The 15,020-nt window shown below is 35.7% G+C and overlaps 1 protein-coding gene across 14 annotated transcripts in view; it reads left to right on the forward strand.

Moving 5' to 3' along the window:
* LOC124170977 (ELAV-like protein 1) overlaps positions 1 to 10,679 on the forward strand; it is a 733,134-nt gene extending 722,455 nt beyond the window's left edge. For all 14 annotated transcript variants that reach the window (XM_046550072.1, XM_046550070.1, XM_046550073.1 and 11 more), the window contains one exon: positions 220 to 10,679. In XM_046550072.1, the coding sequence (XP_046406028.1) occupies positions 220 to 544 (325 nt within the window). In that variant the 3' untranslated portion in view covers positions 545 to 10,679. The remainder of the gene's footprint in view (positions 1 to 219) is intronic.
* The last annotated feature ends 4,341 nt before the right edge of the window (positions 10,680 to 15,020 follow it).

The following is a 15,020-nucleotide window of genomic DNA, read 5'->3' on the forward strand; positions in this document are numbered from 1 at the left end:
TGTGTCTGAAGTATATGAATACATGTATATATATTTTGTATAGGTAAATTAAGTATATAAATTATATTTATAGATATAATTAATTAAGAAATCTATCAAAGATGTGATATTTCTTGTTAAAACATGCTTTCCATATCACTTGTAAATTTGATGCTAAAATGACATCAAAACAGTGGTTGGGAATGTGATTCCCTTCATGTAGGTGGTTTTGCATTCCAGGTATTCCCCACTGGCCGGAGAGCTTCTTGCAAACTCGATGCTGCCAGGAAATGCCATGAATGGGTCAGGATGGTGTATCTTCGTGTACAACCTTGCTCCCGAGACTGAAGAGAATGTCTTGTGGCAGCTGTTTGGCCCCTTTGGTGCAGTGCAGAGTGTGAAAGTCATTCGGGACCTGCAAACCAACAAGTGCAAAGGCTTTGGCTTTGTCACAATGACAAATTATGATGAAGCTGTAGTCGCTATTCAGTCCTTGAATGGCTACACACTGGGCAATCGCGTATTGCAAGTTTCATTCAAAACAAACAAGAGCAAAACCACGTAAGATTAATTGGGAAGAAACTGTGTTAACCGCCATATTGGCTGGTGCATTTCTGTGACCATGCTGCTAGTCAGACTGGAGGGAGTTCTGAAGGGTGGGTTTGTCTCAACCTCATTACCTGTACTTACAGCGTGAAATTTCTTGGATGCATGTAATGCACTCCAAGTATCAAAGTCCATTTAACGTTAATATCAATTCCTAAATTTCCGGTTTGTAAGTACAGAAAAAGATGCTCATTCACCTTGAATGTTACTCAGAGACAAATGCAACCTTCAGAGAAGGTTTATCTTTTCAAATGTATTGTGGTATTCGTACCTATTTAATTTATGTACTTAAAACATACAGCCAAATTATTGACCTAGTCAAGGCTAGTGCAAGTCATGTGTTTCCTGGAGAAACCCGGGGCATTTTTCAATACCAGTCCTTATATTCTGGTATTATTTCTGAAGATCTTAATTTTTCTTTTGTTGTTTCTATTGCTAGTCATGGGATATTGCTAGTCTATGTTGACGTAGCTGTGGCGCTTAGTCCATCACAGACCAAAGAGTTGTGCTGGGAAGACGTTGAAATTAAATTAGTTTGTAAATTATTACAAAAATATTTATCTTGCAGCTGACACCGCTACATCAACTTATATAATTTGCACAGTATGGTGGATATATATTTAAAGTTTAATGAATTTTTTGTTCACTCTTACTTTAGTTATTTAAAGTATTTCAATATTTTTCTTTATGTAGGATAGGTCTAATCACTTAACATTGTATGTTATTAACAATCATTATATTATTTTATTACAGCCATAAGTTATGGCCATGATGTAGTTTTGTAAACACAGCTTTACAAATATTGTCATTTTCTTTCATTTACTTGCATGATTATTTTATGTTCTGGATCAGTAAAACTGTTTTATTTTGGCAACATATGTGGAGGCATTAAAGGCTGATTTTTTCAGTATTCTTGACACATTTTTTTCTTTTGCAATTTTTTTGTTATGTTAAAACCCAATTTTCCACAACCAACTAACACTATTTCATCTACATCGGATTTGATATTGAGGCTATCAGTAGCCTCCCTCAATATCATTTATTAGTGTCTGTAGTATTTTATTCTTCTTATTATTTTGTTTTTTGTGACTCTTAATTCTTTTTTCGCATCTCAGGCATTATTACTTTTCATTTGAGTTTTATTTGTTTTTAAATTGGGGAACCACATGGACTTGCACAAAACAATAAATAATAATAATAATAAATAATAATAATAATAATATAAATATGAAAAGAAATCAGGTAACCTATCAATATGCTGCCCAACTTGATATGTCAACTTCCATGAAAGAAATTTATTTTTGTAAGAACACTTATCAAATTTAACCAATGCATTCCTAGTGGGCAAAAAAGGTTTTAAAGACAGTCTAATGGAAAAAAAAGTTTGAAGAAATTTGGATACATCACGAATGAGAGTTTATATCTCTTCGTATTCTCAAAGTATGTAGTTTCAGGTAGTGATCCCTTTTGATTAGAAGTTTCTGTGGAGGCTTGTCTGAAAGACAGAGAGAGGGAGATTTATGCTCTTCCACTCTTTTCAATTTTCTGCGGTGCAAATACACGTTGGCAGATGTCATATAGTTGGTAGTGTGTGTAACCAGGACTCATGCAATATGTCAGGATTTTTGAATACAAAATTTTGATGGACTTTATCTTTCATGGTCACAATTGTAAAGATTAAAAAGAAAAATGTATATATTATACTTTGCCTGAGATTAGGAAAGAGATAGAGAAACCTTTTTGATAAAAACTTTATCATGCTGTTGAGGATAAGAGTTACCTACAAAAGAGTAGATTATAAATGAAGTTCAGTAACCTCCATGCACTTTTTCAGTGTTAATGCCCCTTCATGAATCAACGAAGAAAGATGTACATTTAGTGTTACTTGTGAACATTCCTTGATAAATTTCTCACAATTTGGCCCTTTATATAGTTAAATCCAAGATAAATGCTTATGATGTGAGATCTATTATAGTTGCAGCGAACTATGTTGGATTTCAGAAGAAGTCGAGAGTCATTTATAATGTGGTGACTGGATTATGCAGCCTATGTAGCATTTTTGCCCCCTGTAGAGACTGCAAAACCACCTTAGAATAAAGAAGTGGAATATTTTGTATGATACTCGAAACAATGGTGCATACATCTATAAATTCTATAGAATCTGTACAGAAATCAATTTCAAAGAGGACAAATGAAATACTAAACCTCTGTGTTGGCACATGGATGTGATGATATGATGCTAACACATAGTGATTCTTATAAATAGGGCCAAAGTATATTTTGGGTTGTGGATACTAGTTTTGAAAACTGCTTCTGCATTTATCAATATTGTGATTGATGCCTGTTCTACTTTTACACTATAAAATAACTTTTGAAGCTTTATAGAACTCACTCACCTACTTAACGGATGCAATTTCGCCAAAATGGTATTGAATATGTGTGAAAAATAATGATTTGACTTTGGTCATTTTTCTCGTTCACAATTTAAATTTTGCTTTATTATATATTTAAATACTCTTTCTTAAGTATTATTATCCTTTAATCCTTGGGCAAGACCAGTCAATTGCAGTCCCAGCAAGTAATGGATGACTGAGTGACATAGATTGAGTCTTTGCCTGATCACTGCTCGTGATCAGCCAAGGACTCTTAGAATTATAAGCACAAATACTGCTGGTTGTCAATTTGTCCGGACATGGAAGACTGTGGAGTAACTGGAGCCATGAAGAGAGAAGGCTTTGTACAGTTGACTTTAAAAGGCCTAATTAAAAGAAGCAGCGAGTTACGGTTGTTGTGAGAATTAGATACGGCTGCATTTGAAGGATCTTGCTGATTTCCTAGTACTTGTATTCATCTTTGTGTGGTGTAGTTCTAGGTTGTAAACATTTCATTTAATGAGGGCCAGACTCCTTTGACGCCTCATTTTTCCAGCACTGGGCTGACACATTCAAGACTATGCCCTGTGCAGGACTGAAGTTTTTGTGACTAAGCATTCCATGAACTTTTATAGAGAAAGGGGGTTTCTGTAATGCAGTACCTCAAAACTGTAATTGATGCAATAACTAATGAAGTTCTTAAGGTGTAGTTTTAGTTGGAGTAAAGAAATCTATCAACATAGGCACTGATTATTGGTCTGGTAATATGCAATAGTTGTAACGCCAAATACTATCCCCAGAGACTATAAATAGAATGGTTTTATGTATTGAGCAACTTGGGTTGTATTACCAGACCAAATATGCACCAGTATCCTATATTTTATTCCCATCTCACTGAAGTAACAAAATGTGTAAATTTTATGAAACTCATTTTAGTATTTTGTGAAATATTTGTTACTTCACTTGTGAGTGGCCATTCTGGTTACATATTCCCCCTCCCATTATTACCCCAAAGCTATTAGTTGTAGCCCTTCTCTCCTTGCATAGTACCATGGGCTGACAGGCAATGCTTGAGCACAAGGAAATTTGAAACAAAAAGTGAGTTTGGTCTGCTAAGTAATTTATCTATGATAAACTTTACTGTTCTACAGTAGGAGCTATCCTGTGTCTTTATTGCTTATGTCTAGTGTCACATTGCATTTAGGTGTATGTATTTGATGGGTTGTATTTATACAATGAAATTATTCACTACTTAAATGATTTTTCATCTAGTTGTAGGTTATATGGGTAGTTCAGGAAAACGTTCTGAGTGTCAGGTGCCATATTTCTAGTTTGAGTCTCTTAGCAAGTTAAGGAGAAGTATCCATACTATAGGACTTTTTCTTAGTTGTCTTTGTGTTCACTGTAAGTTGTGTCACGATGGGTTGGACTTTGGTTATAGCTTCATTTCCAGAGGATAAAGCTTTGAAGAGGCACAAGGGGCTTTGGTTTTACATGTTATCTGTAATTTTTAACGATTGCTAACTAGAATGGCCAAATTCTACCCTATTTCATTTGAAATTATCTTGTTACGTGTAATGAACTAGTCAATTTAGTTTCTGTTTTAGAGTACTTTTGTGCATTGCTTTGTTTCAAGTACGAGCTATGCCGCAGCCATTTCATCCCAAGGATATATTGTCAGCAGCGATAAGAATGTGGTATTGAAAAAAAAGTGTAAAGGCAAGTTTCCATGATAGATTGGGTAGTCTGTTGCGAATCTCTTTTTGTCTAATGCAAAAGATTTTTTCCCCAATCTACCAAGTCTTGATGATGCAGACTGTTGTTGTCGTTTCCCTGACATAGTTTGGTTGTATTGCAATATTTGTACTTTTCCATGTTGAGAACTCAATACAATAAATTATTGGAAAATTGTCCTTATCAGTCAGCAGTTTTCTGATTTGTTTAAAATTTAATTTCTGGAAATTGCAAAATTCCATCCTTGGTTATTCCTGCGGTATAGCATTTAACATTTTCTCACTAGTCCTTTGAACAACCCTACCCCTCTAGAGTTTGTGTTCCGTTTTGTTCATTTTGGCCTTGAAATTAATAAAATTGGGCTACAATTAGTTTAGTGAAAGCAATCAAATTTTCAAAATTAATCCGTATATATATTAGGCCATGCGGCTAGCTAATTTAGGAGACGTTTATGCAACCATACAATGTAATTTTTTACATTTAAGTATTTTTGGAAATTTAAATGTCATTTGTGCAATCAATTACCAATTGTGAAACACTTTTACAACTGACCGCACAATATTTAGTTTGTCCAAGTCAAGCAACCCATGAAGTTGATTAAATTTTTCGATGTTTTATATCTGTCAAAAATAGTGCTCTAAATTAATATTTAAATAATCCAAATGTTGTTCGATTAAAAAAATGGATGCATGTTTGTATTTTATCATATACATGTAAATTTCATCACTGGCCTCACCAAAGTGAAACGAGCAAGCCACCACGTGTGACGCTGGCTAGAGAAGCCCTACACAAGGAATGACATCAGTCGTACAACGGGGAGAATTAACAGTCCCAGCAAAAGTGTTAGTGCCAATGTGAATAATCATAGTGTTAGTCGTGTGAGACGAGACGGCACGCTCGACTGGAGACGTATGTTAAAACTTAAATCCTCAGCCTCCACCGTGCGAATGGGTGTCAGAAAGAGAGAGCTGAAAGTGGAATGACCATTAAAAGGAGAAACAAAAAAATATGATCTTAAAAAAAGACAAATCTCCAAGAAAAAATCATGAAAAGATTGATACAGTTTGTGTCTGGCCACTTTTATACGAATCATTCCCCATCCCTATGTTAACTTGAGCATTCTTAGGATGGTAATATATTCCATGTTAGCTCTAAGCGTGCATTGCATCGTGCCATTTAGGAAAGCTATATTTTGTGCGGCTGAATTATTGGATTGATTCCGTATTTTTTATTATTCTTTTGAGCAATCGACTGGTCCGCGCACATGAGAGCCTCATATACCTATTCGCTTCCCGGAGAAGGGAGAGCCCGACCGCCACGGCAAGGCCCGGCGGCGATAAGCCACATTCGGAAACTTCGATGGCAAGGCCACACCTCGCCGAGGCCGACACTGGGCCCGGGGTCTATGGACGACCGGGCAGTGACCCCGCAGTCTCCCCGATGTCTCGAAGTGTGAATATCTTCCGGCGAGCTTTGAGAAAAAAATATACCGAAAAAAAACTAGAAGAAAAAGAAATTATGATCACGTCTAATTGTGTGACATCTTTCGACCTTGCCTTGTAATCAATTAAAGAAGAAGCTGGACACAAAATTGTAGAGGAAACAAAGCCATGTGCGCTCTGATGAATTCATTAAAACGGTGAGCAGTTTGGAAACGGAGAAATAACCCGAAGATTCGATTTGGCCCGGATGAACCTTTTTGTAAAATTTGGCGAGACGTTGGTGAAGAGCATTGGTGGAAATATTTCCCGTGGGGCAAGTCACGGAGGCTCAAATTGGTCGCCGTGATGAAACAGATATGAAGTTTAAGTTATGAAAGGGGCATTTCCATTAAAATCTCAGTTGATATATTCTTAACTACTCATTGGGGGTTTGAAATCGGCCAAACTTACGCTAATTAGGTTAACCAACAGGAAATAAAGTCTATGTGTGTGGTAACACGATTCCACAAAATGGGAGAAAGGTGATGGTAGTTCAGTTTTTACTCAGATTTTTCTCTTTCAAGCACTTTTTCTATTCTTTCAAATCCTACTAGTCATGTACTGTTTACTTTCAAATCCTTCGTCATGAGTATTAACGTGTGGCAGGGAAGCTAACATTCCTTTGGTGCTACGAAACGGAAAGTTTGCAAAAAAATATATGCTCAAGGATTATATAAATGTTCATGCTCACTGTTGCACTTTGATGAAACTAAAAGCATGGTTGGGATTGATAGTGCAATATTTATTGCTGTTGGAAAGTCTATACTGATAGATGTGTTGTGCGTTAAGTTCATTGAGATGGTTAAAACCAGAAATGCTCAAGCTGGTTGAATAATAAAATTGTGTAACGAATATAAAACATTACGAGGTTGTGAGGAGCATGTGACCTGGTAATCGTCCACTATGAAGCTCAGTTATTTAATGCGTGAAATGCACTTGTTCTTACTCGAAGGTGAAGAGGCCACTTCAATTGGCGTGCACCCTAAAGGTAGTACCGGACGGAGCGGAGTCATCAAAAGGAACGCAACGAGAGGCTATGTATGGATTCCAAAAGTTGTGCTTTTCCATAGGTGGTGTCAAATAAAGGAGGACAAAAAGAAGAAAAAATGTTGGAATGGCACCAACCGCTAGACTTTGAAGATGTCATCTTTAATGTTCCTGTGAAAATGCTTCATCTATTTTTCGATGTCTTGTACGCTTTGTCTATCAAGTGGCTGTTGGATAGTGTGAGCCCTGATTCAAAGTCAAAGCGGTCATTTGTATATCCTTGAGATTTATAGACCATATTGTTAATAGTGGTGATGCATTTGAAGAACATTTTTTAAGAAAGTAGTGTCGGAATTATATAACTCGGTAAAAATACTCAAGTAGGACAAATGTAAAGAATTTTCGGAACAGATTAGAAGCCACGAGTGTGAAGATTTGGACGCATCGTGTGTGACTAAGAAGTATACCAATTTTTTCAGCAGACGCACTCCCAAAATCCTTGGAAAGATATTTTTATACGAATTTGGTCTGATATAGTCTCTTCGATAGTCTACAAGTAGATTTATCCGATGGACTAAAGTGAAACTATCTTGTGTACTGGTTTATAAATTTGTACGAGGTTGTGAATCATCATCGCTCTCTCCAAAGTTCCAAAAGTATACAGGGGAGTTATTCGGTCGATTTCTGACAAATAATATTTTTGAAAGGGGAAAAGTGAATCAACTTCTGTTGATTGGGTTTTAAATAATACCTTTATTGAATATAAGAAGCGGGAAATAGCATTAAAGAGTATTCTAGCAACAGGCCACCCAGCAGAGGAAATGTAGAGTTTACAAGTTATTTCGAAAAGAGATGATTTTTCATTATTGATTTATCGCATTTTTACACAGCAGTAACAATTTGAGGTGTAAATAAAGTTTTACATCATTATTCGCACAACTGATGGAAAAAGAACAGGAGTTAAAGAAAATGTACCTAATGTAATTTCGAGCCAGGATTTAGAGAGAGAGAGAGAGTTATATTGGTGTGATAAAGGGAATGTGAATTTGTGCATATCCATGAATTTTGTACTGATAATTCCATCAAGGAAATGTTAATAATCTTTGCAGAATGGCCATCCAAAATCGTGTATAATTGAGAGGTGATCTATGAATGATGTATATTAACTCCTCAGAGAAAGAATGATTAGAATTGTTTTGTGAGTGGATCTAAGATTTATAGATGTTGCGGCCTGGCCATAGAACATAAGCCAATATTTCATCTATGGAAAACCAGTTTAAGAATTTATACGGCTATTCTCGATAAAGCTGTTCTTCTGTGATGTCACGCACTGGAGTTGTTCGCAGCCGGAGCATTGAGTCCTAGTGTCGGCAGCGGTGACGTCGGTTGAAAGTGAATGGCGACAGCTGGGAACATCCGAGGCGGGGGATACGAGGAAGTGAATTAGGTTTCGTCCGCTACGCACATAGTTGCGTGGTAACCAACCCAATGCCAAGATTTAGTGATGCACTCCGTTGAAAACGAAGCTGCGGCGTGAAAGGGGAGGTTCCTAGTGTCTCCATCGAGAAAGGCAACTGCTCCGACACCTTAAAGCCTTGTTGTTAAAGCGCCCATAAAATGATATTAATTGGAGAAATAGCGTGAATAGTAATGTATATACTGCCTCGAGCGGTTCACTTTTCGAAGCTCAAGTCTTTTTGAGCAATTACTTTTGATCATGTCTACGAGTGTGCTTAAAGCATACCATGTGCTACAAAACTTTCGGTGACTACAACGATATCAGGCCTACACTAATATCGAGTGTTGCCATGGGTGCCATAGTTGCCATAAGGGGTGCTACTTCGTATGTACTCGAAAAGAATACGTAACGCTTATAACTGATCTCATACTTCGCATCTTGGTATTTTGTGAGTGAAGTGAAATGGAGGGAGAACAGCCCCATAATCGAGATTGGATTATTCATCTCTTTCATATATTTAAAACAACATTTCCTCCAACTTGTTGATTGTCTAAGTTAATACATTCCTCAACCAAATCCACTAGTCAAGAAGTATTTGTGAATAATTCTATGGAATTATTTTACTATTATTGCATTCCATTAAAATAATTAGGATGCGGAAATACCAAAGCCACGAGGGTTACTTTATCTCTTTAGCACTCGTATCGCCTAATGTTGTTAACGATGTTTTCTTTCTGTGAATGTATAGAATTGAGTCTAATGTGCGTACCGACCGCGTGTAGTTTTGGTGTCCCTACTCAATTTTCTCGGCCTAAATATCGTTCTGTGTTCGCTAAAAGAAGCTTACGTAATTTAAATGAAGTCGATGTGAAAGCGTGTTTGGGATGGCGTATTGTCACCGTTAATTTAAAAAAAATTTCCAACTATCTTTAAGAATGTCACATTTATGCAAATTTGGTGTAGGATTTTTAAGTTTGACTGTGCAAAGTAAGTTACTCAAAAACCTCTTTCAACAATTTATATCGACAATTCTTAGTTGGAATACAATCTCGCATCTAGAACTGCTTTTGAATCTAATTGTGACGCTTGGGGGTTATCAGGTAGTGCTATACTTATTATAACACCATTTTGGATGACATAATTGGCTATAAAAGTAGTACTTTACGTATATGATAACAACAGCTTAATATAAATTGTCCCCAATCGTATTGTTAATTTATGTCAAGTATCCACTTCAATATTTTTGCTATCCCAAAATGTGCATATAACCATGGGTGTGGTTCAATAGCTATGTTGAATCAGGAGGGAAAAATCATGTTACCATTTGATATCAAATTATACCTGAAAATATACGTACATGTTGGACTGTTGCGCATTACAACCAATATGTCTAAAATGTGTACATTCTTACTATCTTTATCCTATTCTATATTTTTCCATATTTGCATAATTGGTTACTTGTTGTAAATACTTGTAAGCAAGGATTAATGACTATACGTATTAATATTTTAATAAATATGTGTTTGAATATTTACTTAAGTCTCTGGTTTCTCCTACTGTTAGACGTGAGATTAGGTTTTCCACTTATTCATGTCTTCTCAAATAAAACTGTATTTCATCCCATTTTTGTTGCCTTAAGAAATTTATTCCTTAGTTTTCATTTTAACCTTAATTTACTTTAAGTTTCTTACAGAATATTGTCACCACAGTGTGGCTTAAAATTTTAAGGCTCTATTATTTATTATTTGTCTCTTTATAGGTAATTTTGAGCCTACTTCTTCTTTAAACAGTGAAAACATTATCTTTTACATATATGGTGTTTTGTATGAAATTTATGTGATACAATATTAATTTTATATTTCTATCTTGATTTAATTCCTTATATAAAGTGTTTAGTTGATTTACAATTTAAATTCAAAGGGATTGATACAACCTCATATGAAATTTATGTGCTTACCCAAAATGATTATTAGCCACCCATCATACGTTTATTCATCAAATGTATCGTTGCTTGAGTTGGTTTACAATGTAATGAACATTAAATATCAGTAGTACTTGTTACATGTTACTTTAATTTACACTCAAATCTTCAACGCATTGCCATCTCCAGTCCTGTCTTTTTTTGGAGAGAACTCCAACGGTGCATAAATAAAAGAATGCATTCATTTGATTGCATTCACATTTCAATATGAATTTATTTCCATGAACAACATGCGGTAATGCTATTTATTTTCCGCCAACACAGGTGTAGCTATGTGGGTTCATATTTTTATGAAGTTGCCGTAATTGGAAAATTTTACATTTTTTATGATAAAAACGTTCCACAATGCATTCCAAAGTAAAATACGGTAATTGCATTATGAACCTTGGTATGGCAATTAATTGCCCTCTCAGTATTTTCACGACGTTATTATTTCTCATTGAGCTAATGCTCATGAGGAACAATAATTTCAATTTAGAAGGGACTAAATTCTGCTATACCTCTTCCTAGGTTCAATGGAGAATATATTGTGTCTGAATGTTTATCATGGCGCTTCGAAATAACAGTCATTAATCTATTTTTGTGAACATTATAAGGATATAAGTTCCTTATAAGGACTTAATTTCATGTTATTTAAATAGCTTTATGTATTCTGGTTTCTCGTTTTCCGTCCTGATATGCGGAGGCATGCTGTTTTAATGCATATGTGTTCGAATCAGATGAATGGGTAACTTTGACTGCTAATTTGGAGAAAATTATGTCGATTTCTGTCCAATTTTCTATTCATAATTCAAGCAGATGATCTGAATTACACTAGATCTGTCTTTCGATAGGTCATCACCTGAGCCGATAATGCTTATAATTAAATTTTAGGTTACTATACCTCCTTTATGTGCGTTTACTATTCCTAGGTGAATACAAATTGGACAAAGATATTTTGAATTTTGTGGTGTGAGTAGACAGGACCGGTATGAAGAGGCATCTTGGAGGTGAGTTTCAAGGATAATAAATAGTTCCCAATTATCTTTTCTAATGACTAAAATTATTCAATTATTTTTTACCACAAATGGGCAACCAATTCCTATCCCTACCCATAACTGCTTTGAAACCTTGGTGTATCACGGTAATTAAGACAATTGGTACGTGTTACTGTAGTCTTCAAGCGTCAGTTATGGTTGTAATCGAAGTAACGGTCGGTTTACCTACCTGGTCAACAGATATAGCGAATTTTTAGCAAAAAAAGGACACGCTATATTCGTAAATTCTTCTCCATTTTTAAAACATATTATTATGCTTTTCTCCTTTCGTACGGTTTTGTTTAGAATTTTCTTTTAGGCTTATGGAAAAATAACTTGCGTGCTATGCGAGTATATCTTCAACAGATGGAATTTTGGTTGGGCTAAAATAGATGTGATACTTTAAAATGAGGGTAGATGTGGCTAGGCGTAAATGAAATGAGGGTTTTGAGGTTGACAATCCTTAATAGTTGATGTTATAGTTTTAAATTAATCTCACCGTCGAGTAAAATAAACTGACCTTTTGGGGTCATCTACGACGAATTTTTGCGGAGAAACTCATCAACTCCAAACAAAAAATATTCTTTTAACATGGGAAACTATTTCCCAATTTTCTTTCTTTTATCTCTATAGCTTGCTAAATAAGTGCGTCAAGTAACATTTAACAGTTTGCCAATGATATCACTGGAGTAGGCTTGATACTTCAGTTTAAGCGTTAAATAATTCTATAACAATCTTTAGTGTCAGTTGCAAGTAACAGTGTTGGCAGCGTTACTCTAGTGTTTATCCGTTGTTGTCATGGGAGGAATGGTGCCTGAATGAAAGACTTTTTTTGCCTTGATTAAAATTAGCAGATTTGAGAATTGCATGAATCAGGCAATGATGCAGAGGACTGTATAACCATATTTTACTGACTTTTGGGGTTGATTGCCTCACATTCTAACCATTCTACTTTGATTATGAAAGTAAGTTACCTCTTCGATTTTTATGCATGGTATAAGGTTAGTTGAATATTTACATCTAAATAATAAGCTAAGGAATGAGATTCAACACCAAAGTACAGCGAGTTGGTCCATTGTGCTCATATTTCATACTTCATTTTCACGAAGAAATTTCAAAGCTAACTACATTGAAATTCTATTGCAGAGAGTGGATTTAAATAAAAATGGTGAATAAGCTCGTTTGAAGGCAAGAAATATCCAACATGATGCTATAAACTTGAAAGGAGATTATCTTATGCTTCCGTGAGCACCAAGAATGTAAGAGTTTTTGTTTCCTCATGGCAGGTGTGTGTAGAAGATGCATGGTTGTGTTTGAATCTACGCATTTGAACGGGTTGTATATTTTATATAAAATTTCATTGACAAAGGCCCTTCAGGGAATATTAAATTTAATGTATGTCACGTTCAAAGGATCTGAATTACAATTATGCTAAGTGGTTTTGCTTTTACACCGTTGTTGGTCACGAGCCAGTTTGATGTCATCCTTTCTTAAATTCAATTTCAATGCAACAAAGCGTGTTGTTGATGCTTTAATGTTGGTACCTGTTGGCCGTTACGTGCATTTTCTCCAAACGTAGAGCAAGTGGTAATAAGGCAAGTTAATTCAGAAGAAAGTGAGTTAGTTTTTTTAAACTTAAGCTCATGTAACTGTAAAAAAAAAACTTTTAATCTATTTATGGTGTTGATTGTTAGACATTCGCTTCAATTTTCTTTTACTTGGTTTTGCTTTACGAATTACGCCAATTTTAGTTTGAGACGAAATTTCTTGAACTTTCGTGAAGTAGAAAAATACCTAAAATAGAAGGAGAAACCTTTTTGAAATGACCAAGGAGAGTCTTGTCTCCCTCTTGCTAGCCCTAAGCTGCTTTCACAGCATTTTATCCGGATTTATTATTCTAGGTTCGTCAAATTCAAGGCATGTCCTTCCGCGACTATTGAAATCTGTGACGTGATCAATGTGTACTCTGGCTTGAAACTCCTGCACCTGGGAATCAAAGAATATTCCCTGATACAGGAAAGTTATTAAAATATCACAAGAAATTACTAATGCCTATGATATATTTATTTATTTGTACCCATACCACCGAAAACTGTTCATGTTAGCCTTTGCATCTGTGTATTTTCAACAATTTAATGATTACACCTGCACGAACAACTATCCTCTAGATTGGGGCAACCTCCCCAGTCGGGACTTGCACCCACGACCTCTTGTTTGGCAGGCTAGGACTTCACCCCGTCGCCACCGATGCTGGCAATAATTATAATATAAATACAGCTGGACACTGCTATACACTATACTGGAATAGGCAATATCAATCTTTTGGAAACTAGGAGAACTATTGAAGGCATACGTTCTACGGGCTATCCTATTTAAATTATTTTTTGAATAACAAATACATAATAGCTTTCACTGAGAGTCTATTTAACACTAGAGCTGCTGGACTTGGCTGTGTCCTCAAGACCACGGATGGATAAATATTTGCAAACTAGAAATCATATTTTATTTGCGAGGATGGAATTTTACATTGTCTTAGAGAATTGTTCATTCTTTATTATTAATTGCATTTTTCCTTTCAAACGTTGAAGAAATTATTCTTTATTCATATAAGCTGCGTGTGTATCCTTTTTTGTATATTCTGATCAATTTCTTATGACAGAGCAGCTGGATTGGCCGATTAATCTTAATGGAGACAAATAAAGATAAAATCGATAAAATTTTAAGCTTGTTCCATTTTTTTGTTGGAGCAGTACTAGCCGACAATAGCAGCGTTTTCAGACAAATCAAAAATAAGTTATGGCGAGATGAGGGGTAAGAGACAATGAAAAACTTAAAAATACTAACCATTCATTTCTTTTGCTTATGTTTATGGTTTTCACTTTATTTGACGCATACACACGCATTCATTAAAAAGATAACCTATTCCTTCTTTGTGATTACATGAGGTAAATAGTATTGGCTGTTGAAGAAATGGTGATCTCTTTTGGATCCCTTCCCAAGCAGAATTCAATATCGTAACAACATCCGGACAACATTATCGGAGTTAACATATAACATCCGTGCAATATCCATGTTAATTCAATAAACGTTTTATGGATATCTGTCAAGTACCGGCCAAGCAACGTCTCAGGGGTGTGGACAACAACGGACATTGAGGTCTATATTATAACATCTCTTAGATATATTCACAAAATCTAATTGGTAGATAATGGGTTAGGATCGGTAGAACACTAATTGCTTACGCTTGGTTTCGCTAATAGTAGGACCCCCTTCGCTTCTATAGCGTTGGGGTGTTTTTTCCCCGTCCCTCCCTTCCGCTCCTATCCTTTCCCAGAGGCGTCGGCGGGCTCCCATCGCGGCGGCGCCTCTATCCTTTTTCCTTCCTCTCCAGCCCCTCCCCGGGTG

Source organism: Ischnura elegans, chromosome X, assembly GCF_921293095.1.
Source record: "Ischnura elegans chromosome X, ioIscEleg1.1, whole genome shotgun sequence".
Lineage (NCBI taxonomy): Eukaryota > Metazoa > Arthropoda > Insecta > Odonata > Coenagrionidae > Ischnura > Ischnura elegans.